This window comes from Akebia trifoliata, chromosome 9 (assembly GCF_017979445.1).
Source record: "Akebia trifoliata isolate Shusen 1 chromosome 9, ASM1797944v1, whole genome shotgun sequence".
In the NCBI taxonomy this organism is placed as follows: domain Eukaryota; kingdom Viridiplantae; phylum Streptophyta; class Magnoliopsida; order Ranunculales; family Lardizabalaceae; genus Akebia; species Akebia trifoliata.
The window spans coordinates 22,874,933-22,893,771 of record NC_141383.1 but is presented as its reverse complement, the minus strand read 5'-3'; the positions used below and the strand labels follow the sequence as shown (position 1 = coordinate 22,893,771).

Genomic DNA, 18,839 nt, shown 5'->3' with positions numbered 1-18,839 from the left:
TCTAGGACAACTCAGTCTTGTTCATGGAAGAGACAAGACGTCAAAACGAGTTTTAAAACCATGAATGGAATCAATGTGATCTGTGAATGTACCTTATTCTTAAGGGAATCACGTAAAAATCTTTGTGTTTTAGATGATAAACATATTTTTTGGGGAAACAAACTAAGAATTTGTCTCGACAACAAAATGATGATTGATCTTAAGATGTTTTGTCCTTTAAGGATGAGAGAATTCAATTGTGCATAAAAAGACCAAGGGAGAGGTAAGTTTAATTTATTTAATTAAAGGTCGTTTAGATATATCCTCCATGTCTTGATGATTAATTGAGATACCCAATATGTTTTCAAATTGATATGTCCCCCATGACCTTGGTATTTTTTTAAGGGATACTAAAATGACCTAAATGTCTCATCTTCAATCTTTAACACACACACACACACCCCAAAAAATAAAAAATAAAAAATAAATGACTTTTCTTCCCAATATCCTACCTCTTCAATTTATGTGTTGAATGATTTTAATCTATTGAACCTCATTTTCAATCCATTGTTTACAATCTTACCTTATTATATTGTAAAATTTCTTAATTTTTTATATAAATTTTGTTGTGTAAATGTCTTGTATTCTATTGCGCTATGCAGAGTTGCGGGATGGGATGAAATAGGCAGCACTCCTTCCCAAGGGTATCGGGGCATAGCTCCCATTCCAAAAATTTTAAGGAGTATACATAGGGCAATCGTGTAATATTTTCTTAAGAATTTTCTACTTTTTGGGGAGTTTTACATATTTTAGTTACTTGGGAAAATTATTATAAAAAAACTATTTAAAATAGTATTTATTAAAAATGAAATAATTTTTAAAGAATTATCGAAAGAAAACAAATCCGACTGTTGAAGAGCCAAATTTTTTAATTTTTTAATTGAAATTTCGACTGTTAAAACGTTGAACTTTTATTATTATTTTCTTAATCAAAATTTCAACTGTTAAAAGGACGAATTTTTCTTTTTTAATTTTTTAATCGAAATTCAGCACTTTAAGTGCCAAACTTTTAATCTAACTCAGAATTTTAAAAACTCCAACACTTTACCAACCGAACTTTTACCTTTTTTTAAATTTCATTTTGAGAGATTTACTTTATAGACCCATGTTGCATTTATATTACAAAAATGCCCTTAGAGTTTTGAATTTGTTACCTAACATGGATTATCAAATTAGAAATCTAACACCAGAGCCTCGCATATTTTATGAAAAAACTCATATGCAAAAGAAAATATTGAAAAAACAAATTGTTTTGAGCTTGATCGTACTTATCGAAAAACGATGGCTACCAAACTTCAAAATTTAAAATTAAATTTCAATGGTAAAAAAAAAAAAAAATATATATATATATATATATAGGGTAGCGTTCAAGGGCAAACTTTTTAGCAAACTTTTTGGCAAAACATTTTTCAAAACTTGAGTTAGAGGTTTTGGAATGGGCTGATTTTGGTGAGGATGATCTCTATGGTGAGGAGATCATCATCACCAAAAATCAGCCCATTCCAAAACTTCTAACCCCATCAAAAACAGTTTACAAAAAATGGACGGTCCACGATTTTTCAACTTGTAAACATGGGTTAGAAGTTTTGGAATGGGCTGATTTTTTGTGAGGATGATCTCCTCACCGTAGAGATCATCCTCACCAAAAATCAGCCCATTCCAAAACCTCTAACTCATGTTTTGAAAAATGTTTTGCCAAAAAGTTGGCCATTGAACGCCTATATATATATATATATATATGGGTCCCTTTCAGCAACAAACATTTTGGCAAACATTTTGGCAAAACATTTTTCAAAACATAGGTTAGAGGTTTTGGAATGGGCTGATTTTTGGTGAGGATGATCTCTATGGTGAGGAGATCATCCTCATCAAAAATCAGCCCATTCCAAAACTTCTAGCCCCATGTTTACAAGTTGGGAAATTGTGGACCGTCCATTTTTTGTAAGCCATTTTTGATGGGTTAAGAGGTTTTGGAATGGGCTGATTTTTGGTGATGATGATCTCCTCACCGTAGAGATCATCCTCACCAAAAATCAGCCCATTCCAAAACCTCTAACCCATATTTTGAAAAATGTTTTGCCAAAATGTTTGTCAAAATGTTTGTTGCTGAACATTTCCCTATATATATATATGAGTAGCGTTCAATGGCCAACAGTTTGGCAAACATTTTGGCAAACACATTTTTCAAAACATGGGTTAGAGGTCTTGGAATGGGCTGATTTTTGATGAGGATGATCTCTATGGTGAGGAGATCATCATCACCAAAAATCAGCCCATTCCAAAACTTCTAACCTCATCAAAAATGGTTTACAAAAAATGGACGGTTCACGATTTTTCAACTTGTAAAATGGGGCTAGAAGTTTTGGAATGAGCTGATTTTTGGTGAGGATGATCTCCTCACCGTAGAGATCATCCTCACCAAAAATCAGCCCATTCCAAGACCTCTAACCCATGTTTTGAAAAAATGTTTGCCAAAATGTTTGCCAAACTGTTGGCCACGGATAGGGACCCTATATATATATATGTTTTTGGACGTCAAAAATTGATGTGTTAGAATCCATTCCAACGTATATGTTATGTACAAAATTCAAAACTCCCAAGGCAGTTTTGTAATACAAATGCAACATGAGGCTATCAAGTAAATCTCTCAAAATGAAATATAAAAAAGTATAAAAGTTTGCCTCTTAAAGTGTCGGATTTCGATTAAAAAAGAAAAATCCGACCCTTCAACAGTCAAAATTTTAATTAAAAAAATAATAAAAAATTTGGCGCTTAAATAGCCTAAATTCTGATTTTAAAAAAATCGACACTTCAACGGCCGAATTTGATTGCTTTTGATAATTTTTTTAAAATTATTATTTTTTAAATAAATATTACTTTAAATAGATTTTCTTTTATAACTGTCTTTTTTCGATTATATAAATACAGATCTCTAAGACTGTAAAACGTATGAGAAAAAAATGATTCTTCTTGTTCTGTGGACATAGGCATATCGTCGAAACACGAAAATCCTTGTGTTTTGTATGATTATATTATCTTCGTTATTTCAATTTTTTCTACAAAATTTCATCATCTTGAACTTCAAATTCTTATTTTGTTCTTGTGGGAGAAGAATCAAAGTTTTAATAATAATTTGAAATTTAGGATATTTAAGTCAATTTTCATTAACCTAAGAAAAAGACCAAGGTCAAGGGGGCATCATGTCATAAGTTTGAAAACAAAAGGACAACTCAACTATTCCCCAAAACATAGAGGGTGGAGGTAAATCAAAGAAAACCTCTGTGCCAAACCACAACCACAACTGCCAAACTTTTACCTAAAAGGGCCTAACAGCTTCGGGGGTGACCAAATCCACCCTTTTTAAACACGTGCATTAGCACGTGCCCCAGATATCGCTCTTATCCAAATGTGGGTGGAACCCCCATTAATTTTATTTTTAATCACTATTTGTCTGTTTCTTATTTAAAAAGTAACCAAAAGCTAATGACACGTTTGTTCCTATTTAAAAAAGAAATATTTTAATAAATAAAAAGTGACGTATTTTTCCACCGTGTGATTTGATTAAATAACATTATTATAATCCCAAGAATTAACATGAAAGATGGAAAAGATATCATGACTTTTTTTTTATCTCATCTTCCGCATGACACGTGTCCAAAGATATCATATCTTTTCTTAATTTTCTGACACGTGTCCGGACGCAAATGACAGCCACTACCGCTAGATTCTTGGGGGTTCCTGCTGCGTAAGTGCTTCGCAGGTGTTTAAATAAAGGAAAATTACTAATTGGATAATGGTGGAGGGATTTTTTTTTAAATAATTCTTAAATTTTGGACGGTCTTTTAATAATCCATTTAGTATCATTTTCTTTTCTTCATAGTCCCTGACCTCACCTCATCTGTATAAGATCTTTGAATTATCCAAACTACCCTTTTTCATCTTCACATAATTAGTTTTTCAATGACAATTATGCTTATTTTCGATGATCTTTCAGTATGAATGACGAATGAAAAATAATATTCTCTTAATTTTTAACAAATAGATATTTTTCAATAATTTATTAAAAAAAAATTATGATTAAACTTTAATTTTTTATTTACAATTATAACTTATACATTTTGAGTATTTTGAGAATATTTACCCTGTATCGAACTAAAATAGAGATGAAAAATCTAATTTACATTTATAGCATCGAGTTAACCCTTTAATAACTGTCAAGTTTGATGGTTTTTTTTTCTTATGAAAATATTGTCAAATTTTATCGTAATTAAATAAAAACTTGTGAACTCAAAACGAAGTGGTGAGTTCGACACTAAATTAAAAAGTGGTGAGTTTGACACTAAGTTAAAATTTATATTTATTTAATTATTATCGAGTTCGACAATATTTTCATAAGAAAAAAAATCATCGAACTCGACAGTAATTAGATGGTGAACTCGACGCTGTAATTTGATTTGAAATTTTATTTTTTCAATTTCGATACTTGATAAATATTTTCGAAATATCCAAAATGCATAAATCATAATTATAAATCAAAACTTACAGAATAATCATCAAAAAAAAAAGAAACTCAATTTCGTTCTTCATTTTTTTATATAAATTATCAAAATAAATAAATAAATAATATTTAGATGTTCAAAATTAAAAGAATATTATTCTTCATTCTTTATTCATGATCTAAGATTGTCGAAAATGATCGTAATCGTTATTGAAAAACCTAACTATATGAAGAAGATGAGATGAGGGTAATTTGGATATTTTATGATATTATACACGTCAGATGAGGTCAGGGGCTGTTAAGAAAAGCAAAGTTCATCGAATGTACTGTTAGAGACCGCCTAAAATTTAATCATTATTTAGAAAAAAGTCCTTCCATCAGGGTCTTTTAAGTAATTTTCCCTCAATAATTGGACACGTGGTGGAAGCTCACTTCGAGATTAACGGCAAGGATGGAGTAGGGGAACTTTTCACTTTACTTTTCGGATGTGGGCCCCACTCGGACAAGGTGCTTACGTGGCAAGCTGCGGTATTGCTTGCAAGCTGCATTGATGAATGCGGGAGAGCCGACATGGACTTTTACGAGGTGGAAAACATTCCACAAAAACTCGGTAAAAAATCGGTGGAAACTTGATAGTTTTTTTTTTTTATTATTAAAACCAGTTTTTTTTTTTTTTTTGTAAAATCTCAAAATTTATTCAAGTCCCTTAAACGCCTCCCTACACTTAAGAGACTTTAGACTTACCTCCTTCCATCATTGACCCTAAATAAAATGTCATAGGCCATTGACTAGAGTTGTCTTTCTTTTGTTTTCTATTTCTATTTAATAATTTTGTTCCAAATACTTTCATTTTGCAGCTCAATCTTTCTTTTGATTGATAGAGTGGAATAAGGATCGCAAATTAAATTGAATAATGATTTTCTAACATCTCATTCTAGCGTACGCTCTGTCACAGAATCGTAGATCATTTTCCTTGGGATACATAGAATCAATCATAAGTCTTATTTTTTTTACAATTATGATTTATGCATTTTGGGTATTTCGATGAGGCATATATCATAGGGGGGCATCAGATTATCACGACTCAATTGAATTTCTCTAATCAAGTAACGAATCCAACAAATCTAAAAAAGACTCAAACACGTCTGTTTGCGTCAACCTAATTAAGGATATAAGTTAAATGAAATTACATATATAAGTAGGTGGCATGTGCAAGCCCACATGTGTTATAAGGGGTCCTTTGTAGTTTAAAATATTAAGTGAATTTTGAAAATAATTTAAAATGGTTACTTTTTGTAATTTCAAAAACTAATTAGATAATAAGGATGGTGGATTGCAATTTACTAAGATTTTGTATGAACCTCATAATATTAAGTTTAAATGCAACGGTAAGGGTATTTATTGGATTTCCCAATTTTGGTGTCAAACCATTCTAATGTGTCTTCTATCATTATAATAATAAAGAATGTTGGAACTTTTGGAGAGTTGAATTAGAGAATCCTTTAATATTTATTGGATATTAATCTTAGGATAAAATTCAAATCTACCTTTCGCTTTTATTTTTTATTTTATTCTCTTTTGCTTTAGTTGAAATGTTGTATTTGCCTTATGTAATTATAATTTCACATCGATTAGGAATAGAGTTGATTTGCAAGTCTTGTATGGTTGTATTTTTATTAATTTTAAAATTAATAGAGGTAGTTGATGGGCACACGATGCACACGAAAGCTAAGAGGAAAATCCAAGATTCCAATTAGAATTTGGATCAAATGATCTAAAAATTTTAATAGTATGCGCACATACGATGCGCGTGCAAAAGGGTGCAAATTTCGGATTTAAACATCATGTGGGTGCTTGTGAAGGCTCGCTAGTGTTGGTGTCTTCATCTGTTCTAACCAATACAAAATGAAGAGATTTGTGAATGTCCGAACAATCACTTCTTCTTTTATTTAAACAATTTGTTTAGTTGAATTTAATTACAATTCTCTCATCTCCTTCTCGTTATTTCTCACTATTTAATCGTTGTTAATATACTTATATATTACATTGTGAGAGCACATAATTTTGTCGAATTCAAAGTTATGTTCCAATTGGAGTACTCACTTAGAACATGGGTTGTTATATCTTGAAAAATGGACGCCTACAGAACTGTGATACTATAGCAGCGGCGAATTTCATTTTAGGACAGTGTTTCGTACATGTTGCAACCTATTATTATTAGTTAAGTATTTTCTATTGCATTCAATTCGAAATTAAAATTTTTCTCAAACTTCTTCTCTATCTTTTTTATAGAAATTAGTACCGAATTTCCAACAAAGAAATAAAATTTATAGATCCTATTTTATCATTTTACTCTATGATAGTATGTCTTGTCTTGTGTTTTCTAATACTTCTTATTATCTTCATCTATAATATTGTTTTCTAATTCCCCCTTCCCTTTTCTATTCTTTTCCATGTTTTCTAAAATGTATAATCTTTATTTTAAAAAAACAAAAGAGAAGAAAATTAAATATGTGAAGCAAATTTACTTACAACAAGGGAAAGAAAAAGTAATAAAAATATAATAAAGAAAAATATGTCATTTGTCACTCTCATATATATAACGTTGGCAGTTGAGTAGGATAGACTATAACGTTGTCTAGCTATGTGGTACCTAAGGTACTTAACAGCTCTAATCAACATAGTACGACTGAGTCAAACTAAGTATCTACTTTTCCCTATGCAGGGAAGAGTAGATCAGAGTAGATTCTAAGGATGAGTTTTCTTTTTCTTTGAGTTAGAATTATGATAAGGTTCCAAGAATATAGAAGTTATTGACTATGTCAATCATATCTTTTCCTATGTGGATAACTTTCATTTTTAAGATAATTTTCATTAAGATAATCCTAAGATTTAGAGAGAAAATCACCCTATATCCCCTTAAAAAAGAAAATTGATCACGTGACTAAGTGGATGGTTAAATAAAGAGATTAGCCTATAAATAGAGAAAAAGTCATGTAAGAAAGGATTTTTAAAAGAAGATTAAAAACTTATAATTATTATTTTATTCAACTTTCATTTTAACTTGAGCGTCAAAGAATATTTGACAGGTATCACACCGGTACTCTAACTGACTTTTGGAGAAAGAAATCCATTATTAAAATAATCAAAATTGTCCAAGGTAAGTCCAAGAATTTTACCTGCTTAATAATAATAATAACAACGATCTTCTGAAGAAAGTTTTTTTTCCTTAAAAAATAAGGATGTTCCTTTTCTTCCAATCTTCTCAACATGCATTGAATGGGTTCAAACTTCAAAGAATCATTTTTTCTTTAATTGTAAAAAAATCATGATCTGCCAACATTAAAAAAAGGAAAATAAATACCTAAGAAAATACCAACTACCTTATGTCTTAGAAGTGTCTTCAGGTCATATACTAAGATAACATTTAAAATTAATTTTTTGATATAAAAATACCATTATTCAAATTCAATTTAATTTAATCAATAATTTAGAAGATGATTGAGAAAATTTTGAGGATTTCTATTTTTTTTTAATGTATGCATTCATTTATTAAATTTGTTTGTCTAAATTTACACCCTAATTAAACTTCACCCCTATATAAATCTGTCTACCTAAGAAATTGAATTTAAGCAAGAACAAACAATTTGAAAGAATATTTCTCATCATCTCCAACTTAAACCATCAAAGTCAATGGTCAAGGATATAGTTCTAACTTTCGAATATATGAAGTATAGTTTCAAAACTTGGTTCGACGTCCCTGACAAGATAAACCATTTAACTCGATTTTACAATTATTTATTCATAAATATGTATACGAAAATAATTATATTTAAAAAAAAAGATAGATTAGAAGATGTTTAGTAATAAAATCATATTTTTTATTTGAATAATAAATATTTAAAAAGAAAAAAAAAATTAATCAAATTAAAATATACAAATCCCAATTGACTTGGATGAGTTTAAATAATTCAAACAAATTTTACTGTCTCAGATGAGATTTTCAAAATATTGTCCAAGTCATCTTGTTTGTCTCACCAGATTGTAGACACACGAGATATCCTATCCTATCTATCTAGTTCTTTGATGATATCGAGATGACTCAGATGAGTCGTCTCGATCTTAGTCGAAATTTAAAACCATGATATGAAGACATTAATTTACTTAACTAACAAGGGAGCTAACATATATGGAATTATTACTTGTAAGGGTTGTGATTTAAATAAAATTATTAGTTCTAAGACTTGTAGAATTTAAGAGAAATACATCTAAAATGGCTTACTTTCTCAAAACACTTTTTTATATTTCATACTTGCTTTTGTAATATAAAATATCAAACATAAACTTTCTAGTGGGCCAACTTACATTTTAATCCACAAAAAATAAAGGCAAAGAACAAAAGGCCAAATAAGAAAAAAATTAATAGGACCAAAGAGAGGAAAAGACGATTATTTGAGAGAACGAGGTGTTTTGGAATTGGAGAGTGGGGAGGAGATGCTGACTAGGATTAGAAGTGGTGGGTGCGTCCACTTAATTGAAACAGAGAGACCAGAAGGCCACAAGAACTTGTGGCTCAGAATCGTCTTCTTGATGACGTGGCAACTCATAGCTTTGTTAAACAGAGCAAAGCGAAGATTAACAACAACAACGACGACGACTCTACGTTTCTAGTGAAGGAGAAACAGACGACGATCTCTACTTTTGTTGAAGCTTTACCACTGAAGAGAGAGAGAGAGAGAGAGAGGGAGAGAGAGTTGAAAATGTTGGAAACGAAAGATACGGCGATTAAGTTGTTTGGGAAGACGATTCCTCTTCCGCCAAACGAGGAATTTCCAGCGTTCTCCGGAGAAGATGGAAGTGAGAATCACGATTTCGATCTAACTTCAACGAATTCGAAGGAGGAGGAATCCAACAAAGGAGTAGAGGAAAACCAGACAGAAGAGAAGGTATAGTGTGTGTGTGTGTGTATGTGTATGTTTGTGTTTGTGTTTGTGTGTGTGTGTGTGTTAACAGAGCTGTGGAACTTGTTAATTGGATTAGAATTTTTTGCAAATCTAAGAACAACCCATTTTTCAGAAATTTGAGTTCTTTTGTGTTTGTGTGTTTATTTTCTAAATTATGGTGATTTGTGGAAGGTTTGGGTCTAATTTGGGTTTAGGGATGTTAATATTTTGGGTTATTTTTCTGTGGTGAAGTTCCATTCTTGGTTTGATTTTATTTTTCTTTAATATTAAAGGGACTATTATCTTTTTTATAATTATGGTTATTTTATTTTGTAACAATTTTAGTCGGATTTTTCTACTTTTTTTAACACTAAATAAGCTTCTAATCTTTAAAAAACATTGAATTTTATCTCTCATCAAGTAAATTTAGGTTTATCCTTCCATTTTCAGAAGAACTTGTTATGGAGTTCTGTTTAAAAATTTTCGATTTTTAAATCTTCCAAGGAAACTTTGTTACTTCCCTTACTAATGGGGGATTTTAGATTAAGATCCATTTTATCTAAAAACTTTTTTATAGAATTGAGTCAAAATTACATGTTTTGATTTGATTTCCTTTGGATCTGCTTTGCTTCAGTCTGGTTTCAGTGATAATTATAAAAAATAAAAAGGTTAATGGGATATCTCTGTGGAATTCAGATTTTGCTTAAAAATCCTATTTTGTCAAACTGGAATTGTTGATTGTGCTTCAGCGACAATCTTTGTCAACTCCTCGAGAGAGGAGAACTGAAGAACTTTGTTTCTGGACAACTTCACTTTGTTTTACCACAAATTTTCTGGGTTCCAAATCCATCGGTAACAGACCAACCATCTTTTTACCAAAATTAGAATCTTTATGTGGTGTGTTGGATCTTCAAAGATTTGGCTGTTTGAAGGTGCCAACTCTGTAAATTAAAGTCTATGAGTTGTGGTTTTTATCCGAAGGTTCGGGTGTTTTTCATCGAGAATTATTGATTCCAGTGTGGTTTATTGTATCTGATTTACCTTGTTTTTGGGTTTTCCCTGTTATTGCTACCCTTGGAGCTGAATCTAGTGTAAATAAGTAGATATAGTATTTAGCCTTCTTGAAAATGTTATAAGATGTTCAAATTAGAAGAAGAATTAAGCATAAGTTTTGTTCTGTATTAGTTTCCCCTCTCTCCCAAAATCGTGATTCATGGGATTCATATTTGTTCGACAATTTAGTTTTTCCTGGCTTTATTGCTCTTTTATTGAACTTCTTATTCATAATTTCAGGACCAATTGAGTATACAAGCCATGGAGACCAAGGAGAAGGATGGAACCCTACCCGAGATTTCCGAAGTAACAGATCATGCTATGTCCATGGGGATTAATGAGGATCCAGAAATAGCCTCAACTGACAAAGAAACCATGACTCGAAAAATTTCCAAGACCGAAGACGAACCAAATGCGACAGGTATCTCACAAGAGAAAATCCTAAAGAAGCCCGACAAGATACTTCCATGTCCTCGTTGTAATAGCATGGACACCAAGTTCTGTTACTACAACAATTATAACGTCAACCAACCCCGACACTTCTGCAAGAAGTGCCAGAGATACTGGACGGCGGGTGGAACCATGAGAAATGTACCTGTGGGGGCTGGTCGTCGAAAGAACAAGAACTCTGCCTCACATTACAGACACATCACCGTCTCTGAAGCCCTCCAAACAGCTAGAACACATATCTCAGATGGGATCCACCACCCTTCATTGAAGCACAATGGAACAGTCCTCACCTTTGGCTCGGAAACTCCCCTGTGTGAATCCATTGCTTCTGTGTTGAAAATTGCTGATAAAACCACTCAGAATAATGGGTTTCGTAGACCCGAGGAGCTCAAAATTCCAGATTCTTGTGGATGGGGAGAAAACGGTGACCAGAACTCAAATCGATCCTGTGTTACATCTTCAAATCCTATAGAGAGTGGAAGTAAAATAGGTTTGCAAGAGCCAAGGATGCAGACTTATCATGGGTTCCCTCCACAGATACCGTGCTTCCCTGGGACTCCGTGGACTCATCCATGGAACACGGCTCAGTGGAGCTCTTCAATACCTCCACCTCCTACGTTCTGTCCTCCAACCTTTCCCGTACCATTCTACCACGCAACACCTTATTGGGGTTGGAGCTATCCTTGGCCTTCCCCATCAAATTCTTCTCCAAACAATGTTGCCCCGACTTCAAGTCCAAATTCTCCAACATTGGGGAAGCATTCGAGAAATGGAGACATGCTTAAACCGAGCATTTTGGAGAAAGAAGATCCAACAAAGCAGAGCAATTCTGAGAGAAGTCTTTGGATTCCAAAGACTTTGAGGATCGATGATCCTGAAGAAGCTGCAAAGAGCTCGATATGGGCTACATTGGGGATTAAGAATGATAAAGCCGATACAATTAGTAGGGGAGGTCTCTTCAAGGCTTTCAAATCGAAGGGTGATGATAAGAATCAATTATCCGAAACCTCTCAAATGTTGCAAGCCAACCCTGCAGCTTTATGTCGGTCTCTCAACTTCCATGAGACCTCGTAACGGGTTGTAGAGATAAGTGTTTCATAGTGTTAAGAGGTTTGATTCGTTGAGGCGAATTTTCATCACCTAACTTTTCCATGGGACCATTTTCAATGCACCAGCTTCATTGCAGGAATCAGAAATGCAGTTCAAGTAGCCTTGATTTCAACTTTTTCTTTGATATTATGAACTACTCCCGTTTTTTTTTTTTTTCATTTAGATGGTTTTCTCAGTTTGGGTACATGTGTATACCTAATATGTGAAATAGTGAGGTTGAGGTAGGAAAAAAAAGAGTCGTTGAGTGAGTGTCAGATGTACTAAAAATAAATTTGTGAATTTGAAACGTCTGTATGTCATTTTTATAAGTGTTCTTAATCCAAAGTATGGTGATTTTATCTCGAGATGAAATGGGTGGTTTACATTTCAAAATGGTTGGTTGTCGACATTTTTATAGATCATGAACTTAAACTATATAGTTTCTCCAACTTATCAAAAGAAATGAAAATGTATATAATAACATGTTAGACTAAACCCTATGATCCGAAGTATAAATCAAGCAAGAACTCAAGAATCTCACACGACACAAAATATATATGGTTTGGTCAAAGAATCAACCTACGTCCACGGACGAAAATGACGATTTCACTATATTAACCAAAGAAGAACACGGTTACAAATTCTCTCTGTCTCTGGTATATCTCTTGCACCCTGATTTCATCTCTTACCCTTTATATACTTAGGGTTACAAAGAGGTTAAACGGGTCGGATTCAAAATCAAATTAAATGGGCCTAATATTTTGTCCGGGGGCGAAGCCCCCGGACTTAAACAAGTCATGCGGGTCGTTAACGAATCTCAAAAGATCCAGTTGAATCCACGACAACCCTCCACATACAAGAGTAGAAGACATAATCAACATAACACAATGGTGGACTCCAATGCATAAAGAGGGATTGGGATTTAATCCCGTTATAAATCTCGAGAATTATTTTCACTTTTCTCTTTTCTCTTCCTTTTTCAAGATTAGTCTTTCAAATTTAAATCTATTGCTTTTCCTCTTCTAGTCACCTTTCCAACAATTCCATTCCAATTTCTTTGTCTTTCCCTCTTTTACCCACTTAACCCTAAAAGAGGATGCTTGTGTTGGAGGCACATACAAATTCGCTTATATAATAAAACACAATAGTAGATTTCACTTCTTTGTCTCAATCTTTATACCTTGTAAAGAATGTTTGTTGATATTAATTTTACCCTTTTCTCGTCTTCCTCTTTTGAAGAATACATTTTCAACTTTTTCTCTTTTTCCAATAACCCCTCTTTAAGTTTACTTTCTTTTCTCTTTTTCCCCTTTTAACCCCAAAGAAGATGCCCATAGGTACGAGCAAACTCTAGTAATTAAATAAAGAATAAGAAACTTAGTTTCCCTCATTCGAAAATTCACAGAGTCCAATTAAAATACCCTAAACAATTAAAAATAAAAAAACTATGGATAAGGAATAAAACTCAACAATATCAAGGAAAAGATTTGAAGAAGATCCAATAATGCAATTATTTAAACTCAGATGAGGCCAAGGTAGTAGAAATCATTCCCTACAGCCATGCTTGAAAGTTGGAAAAATATAAGGATGGGTTCAAGGTGGGAAGAAAAGAAAAAATGAACAAAAACCAAAAAGAAACAAAAGTCATGTAGGGCCTCCTTCTCTAGTGCAGATTAATTTTATCATAAAAGCCAAGCATCTTTCTTTTCATGGTCCCATGGTATAAAACAACTATACAAAAAGGTGGAAAGTTAGCTATAAAGTCTTCTTTCTTTTTCTTCAATTTCTTTAATTAAATCAACTTGGACTTTGATTACTATATCTCTAAGACTAACTAATTACTTTTATTAATGATTAAAATAGTCAATTTGACGAGTTAATTAGCACTGTCACCGCTTAATCGAACATCAAACAGTTTCGACTTAAGACGACAAATTGTTTAAATTATTGATAAACTAACCCGAATTTCTTATTTACATCAAACAGTTTCGACTTAAGACGACAAATTGTTTAAATTATTGATAAACTAACCCGAATTTCTTATTTATCTTGATAGAGATAGGTGGTTTAGGTAACATTGTAGCTCTAATGATTCATGACAAATAGGTCCATTAAATCAATAACATCTAAATCTGAACCATATTGTGTCTGGGATCAATGAGGCTGGATTGAAACATTCAGATATTTCGTGCCATTATCTACAATGAGAGGCCACATTTCTTGTATACGATAAGTTGTTAGGGGACCCAATGCATGTGAAGACTTTTTTATTTGTCTCTTTTTTTTTCTTTTTTCTTTTTTCGTTTTTTTTTTTTTTCTTTTTTTAAAAGTAATTTTGGGGCACTCTTTTAGGTTTTGGAGAAAATTAGAGATATCTACGGATACCCTTAGACTTTTGGTATTCCATAAGAGGCCAAAACGAAAATGCCATTATCTTCGACTACTTTCACACAAAAAAAAAATATTGATTTTTTGCTAAGGGTTAGTACATTATGTGAAAAATGAAAAATTTGACAATAAAATTCAATAGGCTAAGGCTCGCGATTTTTAGACACCGAATTTCTCTCATTCTCCATTAATTTGACGGTTTCGACCCATAAAAAAAATTTTGACGCCTTGGTTCGTCGAATTTTATGAAATTCTTGGATTATCAAATATAGATTATTTTTACGTTGTGGTATAATGTTCATGGAAAATTTGCGGAAGAAAAAATTTCCATAGAAAATGCGATTTCCAAGTGTATGATAGCTTATTTTAGCAAAACCACCCAATGCAGGAAAATCCATTCCATTGATCATTTTCTCAAGGAATTCATATTCCCTGGAAACGACCTTTGAAAAAGAAGGAATTCATTTTCTAACGTTCATTTTCTCAACGAATTCATAATCCCTTGAAAATGAACTCCCTGTAATCATAAAGAACCTAAAAGTCTATGATCTTCTACCTCAACAACAATGGGTTTTCGGCAAGAGATTAAAAACAAGGGCATTTTGGTCCTTTTGTTAGTCTCCCATGAAAGATTATGGTCAATGGGTATATCATTAGTTTGAAAACTTGGAGGTATATCTAATTTTTACCAAAAGCTGGAGGGATTCATCAAAATTTCCTTTTGTTCTTGAGAGCTACTATTGCCGCACCAACTTTTACTAATGTCACACCAATTCTTATATATATATATAGAGGGCGGTTCAAGGGTCATATGAGAAAACATATGACAAAACTTTCATTTTTCAAAATAAGAGTTAGAGGTTTTGGATTGAGCTGATTTTTTGCAAGGATGGTCACTATGATGAAAAGATCATCCTCACAAAAAATCAGCTCAATCAGAAACTTCTAAATCCATCAAAAGTTATTTACAAATTAGTGATAAAAATTGATAAAAAATCGACGGTCCACATTCTAAATCACTTTTAATGGGGTTAGAAGTTTCAGATTGGGCTGATTTTTTTTTTTTTTTGATGATCTTCCCATCATAGAGATCATCCTCACAAAAAATCAGCTCAATCCAAAATTTCTAACCCACATTTTAAAATTTTATTAAAAATGAAAGTTTTTACATATGTTTTCTCATATGGCCCTTGAACCTGACCCACATATATATATATATAATATATATATATATATATATATATATATATATATATATATATATATATATATATATATATATATGAAGCGGTTCAACAGCCCTAAAATTTGACAAACATTATGCCAAAACTTTAGGGCTGTTGAGCCGCTCCCATGTATATATCCCCAAAGAATTACACACAGTTGGTGTGACAATAGCAACTCTCTTTTTCTTCTATAGCTTTTGTTATTTGACTCTTAAAAGAAAGCAGTTAAAGATTCATCAGCAACAATATCTGAAGCTAAAGTTTTAAGAAGAATTTGATCATAGTAGGAGCAATCTGACATGATCCTTCAATCAGATATGATCATCACGATTTTTAATTTATTTATTTATTTATTTTTTCAGTCTAGCCCTTATGATGCCATTGAACTTTGACTTTAATTATCAACATTGCATGATGGGCACCCCATATAACCCAATTGTCGAACATGTGGTTCCCGCTAATTGATCGACTCTCACGCGCATTTGTTATGGTCATTGGGTTGTCCCAATCGAGAGAGTCGGCATCAACTCTCATGACGTGTGGGTCATAATCATATAAATTTCAATTACAATTTATTGTATCTATACATATACGTCAAGAGATTTGTTTCGAATTAAGTTCTAAAAATTATGATTAAGCTAATCGGTGCATGTATACATGAGTTGAGTTAGATTTTTACTATATATGCAAGTATAAGATATATATGACGGAGCAATTCGAAAATAAAGAGTTGTGAGACAACATTAGTAGAATTAAGAGTTCTACATTGTAATACATCCTAGTGATTACTAAGCAAAAATAAATAATAAAATAATAAAATCCCAAGCTCAGATAAAGGAAGACCATCACGTCAAGTTGGTAGTCAATATAAAAATTCGTCGTCCCCTAACTCAAATCTCTATTAAACGTTTATGTTGTTCATGCTCAATCATATTTGTAGCTTTTTCGGATTTTGTAATATAAAACTCAAGAATCCCTAGAAAAATTTATTCATTCTTTTAATTCAAAGTCTTTGACTAAATTTGAAAGTCACTTTTGATCCCCTTTCTTCTTCCAAGGAGTCATAGAAAAAATTCTTCAATTAATAAGGTTCTCATGTATTTCTCTATAGTTATGTATCAACACCTAAAGCGAAAATATCAACCCTACATGATTAAATGATTTTATAGATAAAAGTTGAAGTAAGAGTACTTGAAACAACAAATTTTAGAAAGAATAAAAAGCAAAAAAATACGACAACGATCTCAAATATATGACTAAGTGATCGGAGTTTTGAAATGCTGATTTATGAAACAACAACATTTCTATTAAAAATAAAGTGTGGATTTCATTGTGGTTTCGGAATTATCTTAAACATGCATAACTTCAAATTGTTGATCAACAATTACTCCTAACTAGGGAAGAGATACTTGCTACTCCTGAAAATTTTGAGCTTTTATTATTGTATATTTTAATTATTATTTGTCAAGAAAATTTAAAAAAATAAAAATATTATTTTTTATTACATTATAGATATATTATTTATATAAAAATACTTTCGTAATCTAAAATTTTATTTAATGTGAATTTTGGAGGATAAATCTTATCATTCTCTTATTATAATGGTATAGATAAGAGAGTTTTGCTTCTAAAAATGATTAACATATGTATGATTTTAGCATATTAGGAGAAATAGTACTTCCCTCTATTTTGTTTTTTGGTAGTTAAGTTGGACTTGAACATACAACTTCAAAATTGCTGGCTATGGGTCAAGTGTGGGTCAGATGAAACTATTTCCATATCATTATTCAACTCTATATTCTTCTTCAACTTGAATTAAAACAATTTCTTATTCTCAATACCCTAGAAGTTTTATGAGAGGATTAATTTTAATGAACACTTAGAATATTGCCCAAGTGATTATGATCCTCATATTAAAATAGGTAGCTGAGCTGAAAATAACCATTTCTAAATTCAAAGTCTACCTTCCACTAAGCCTTATTTTTCATGTTAAGTTCTTTTTGTATCTTTAAAATAATTTATCCGTGGAGAGGTTCGCCTATATGATTAGTTGGTCTAAAGCAATAGCTTAACAAGACGATGATGGGGAGCCATGGTATTAAATCTCATCTGAGATCAAGACAACTCGTCCGATTTATCTCGGTATCAGCCACCAACGATGCAGATAGACAAATCATCTCAAACAGTAAAATCATCCTAAAAATTCGTTGATTTAAGTTAATTCATTGTCTCAGCAAGTCACTCTTGAACAAGATGATCCGAATAAATAAGAAAACTCGTCTGAGATGACTCGATCTTATTGACGGACGAGAAGTCAAAACAAGTTTTAAAACCATGTGGGTTCCTAGTCTAAGAGGATGATTAACCACATTGAGATGCTGGCCCATTTTAAATCTTTCTAAAAAATAATCGATAGCTCACTCATTATACAATAATTCATAACATGACTACACTACACCAATAAAGTGTTCAATCCAATAGATAGAGTCCTACCCTATCAATGGTCCACGTTGACTATCGAAATCATCGAGTCCAAAGATTTCCTTAATCTTTCGATCACAAGATAAATTTGGACTTAGAAGGAAAAAAAAAAAAAATCAAATATTACTGGTTGGAAACAAAGAAGTATATACATTGAGTGGTTGTTGTAAGTTATAAATGTAGATGAACCCAATATCCAAAAGGTGTCCCACACAGTGAATGGACTAGATCTATCGATTGATGGATAGATCGATGGTGTTGGGTTTGGGTCTGTATGAATGATTGAGAGCTGAGAAACACTGAATCTTTTCTCCTTTAAATAATGTTAAATTAAAGTGGATTGAAAAAGATCCAAAGCATATCCAAACTCCAAAGTCCAAACAAAGTGTAAGCGTGTGACTTCGCTTTCTTATTAAAATCAAGAAAAAGTAGTAATAAAAAATTCCAAAGTAACTTTCTAATGGTGGGGTGGATGGGGAACTTTTATGATATATTATTACTCCTAGGGAGATTTAGAGTTTTAGATATACCCCTCCAAGTTTTGATGAATATTTGAGACACCCCTGTTTTTCACACTGGTGGCATGCCTCCTTGACCTCAGTCTTCTTTGGTAGATTAATAAAATTTGACCTAAATGCCCTTATCTTCAACTTCTAGTTAAAAACCTTGATT

General features: G+C 32.1%; 1 protein-coding gene across 1 annotated transcript; it reads left to right on the top strand.

Annotated features, from left to right (window-relative positions):
• The first annotated feature begins 9,021 nt into the window (after nucleotides 1-9,021).
• LOC147394764 (cyclic dof factor 1-like) lies at nucleotides 9,022-12,437 on the top strand. The gene is made up of 2 exons (XM_086454217.1): nucleotides 9,022-9,483; nucleotides 10,774-12,437. Exons 1-2 carry the CDS (start codon nucleotides 9,298-9,300, stop codon nucleotides 12,055-12,057), a joined length of 1,470 nt encoding a protein of 489 aa, XP_086310343.1. The 5' UTR covers nucleotides 9,022-9,297; the 3' UTR covers nucleotides 12,058-12,437.
• Nucleotides 12,438-18,839: the final 6,402 nt, after the last annotated feature.

What these genes read in the sequence shown, in the direction of transcription:
- LOC147394764 (XM_086454217.1), top strand. Translation starts at nt 9,298, where the DNA reads ATGTTGGAAACGAAAGATACGGCGATTAAGTTGTTTGGGAAGACGATT. An exon ending in AAAACCAGACAGAAGAGAAG is followed by an intron (nt 9,484 to 10,773) that starts GTATAGTGTGTG and finishes TCATAATTTCAG; the next exon opens with GACCAATTGAGTATACAAGC.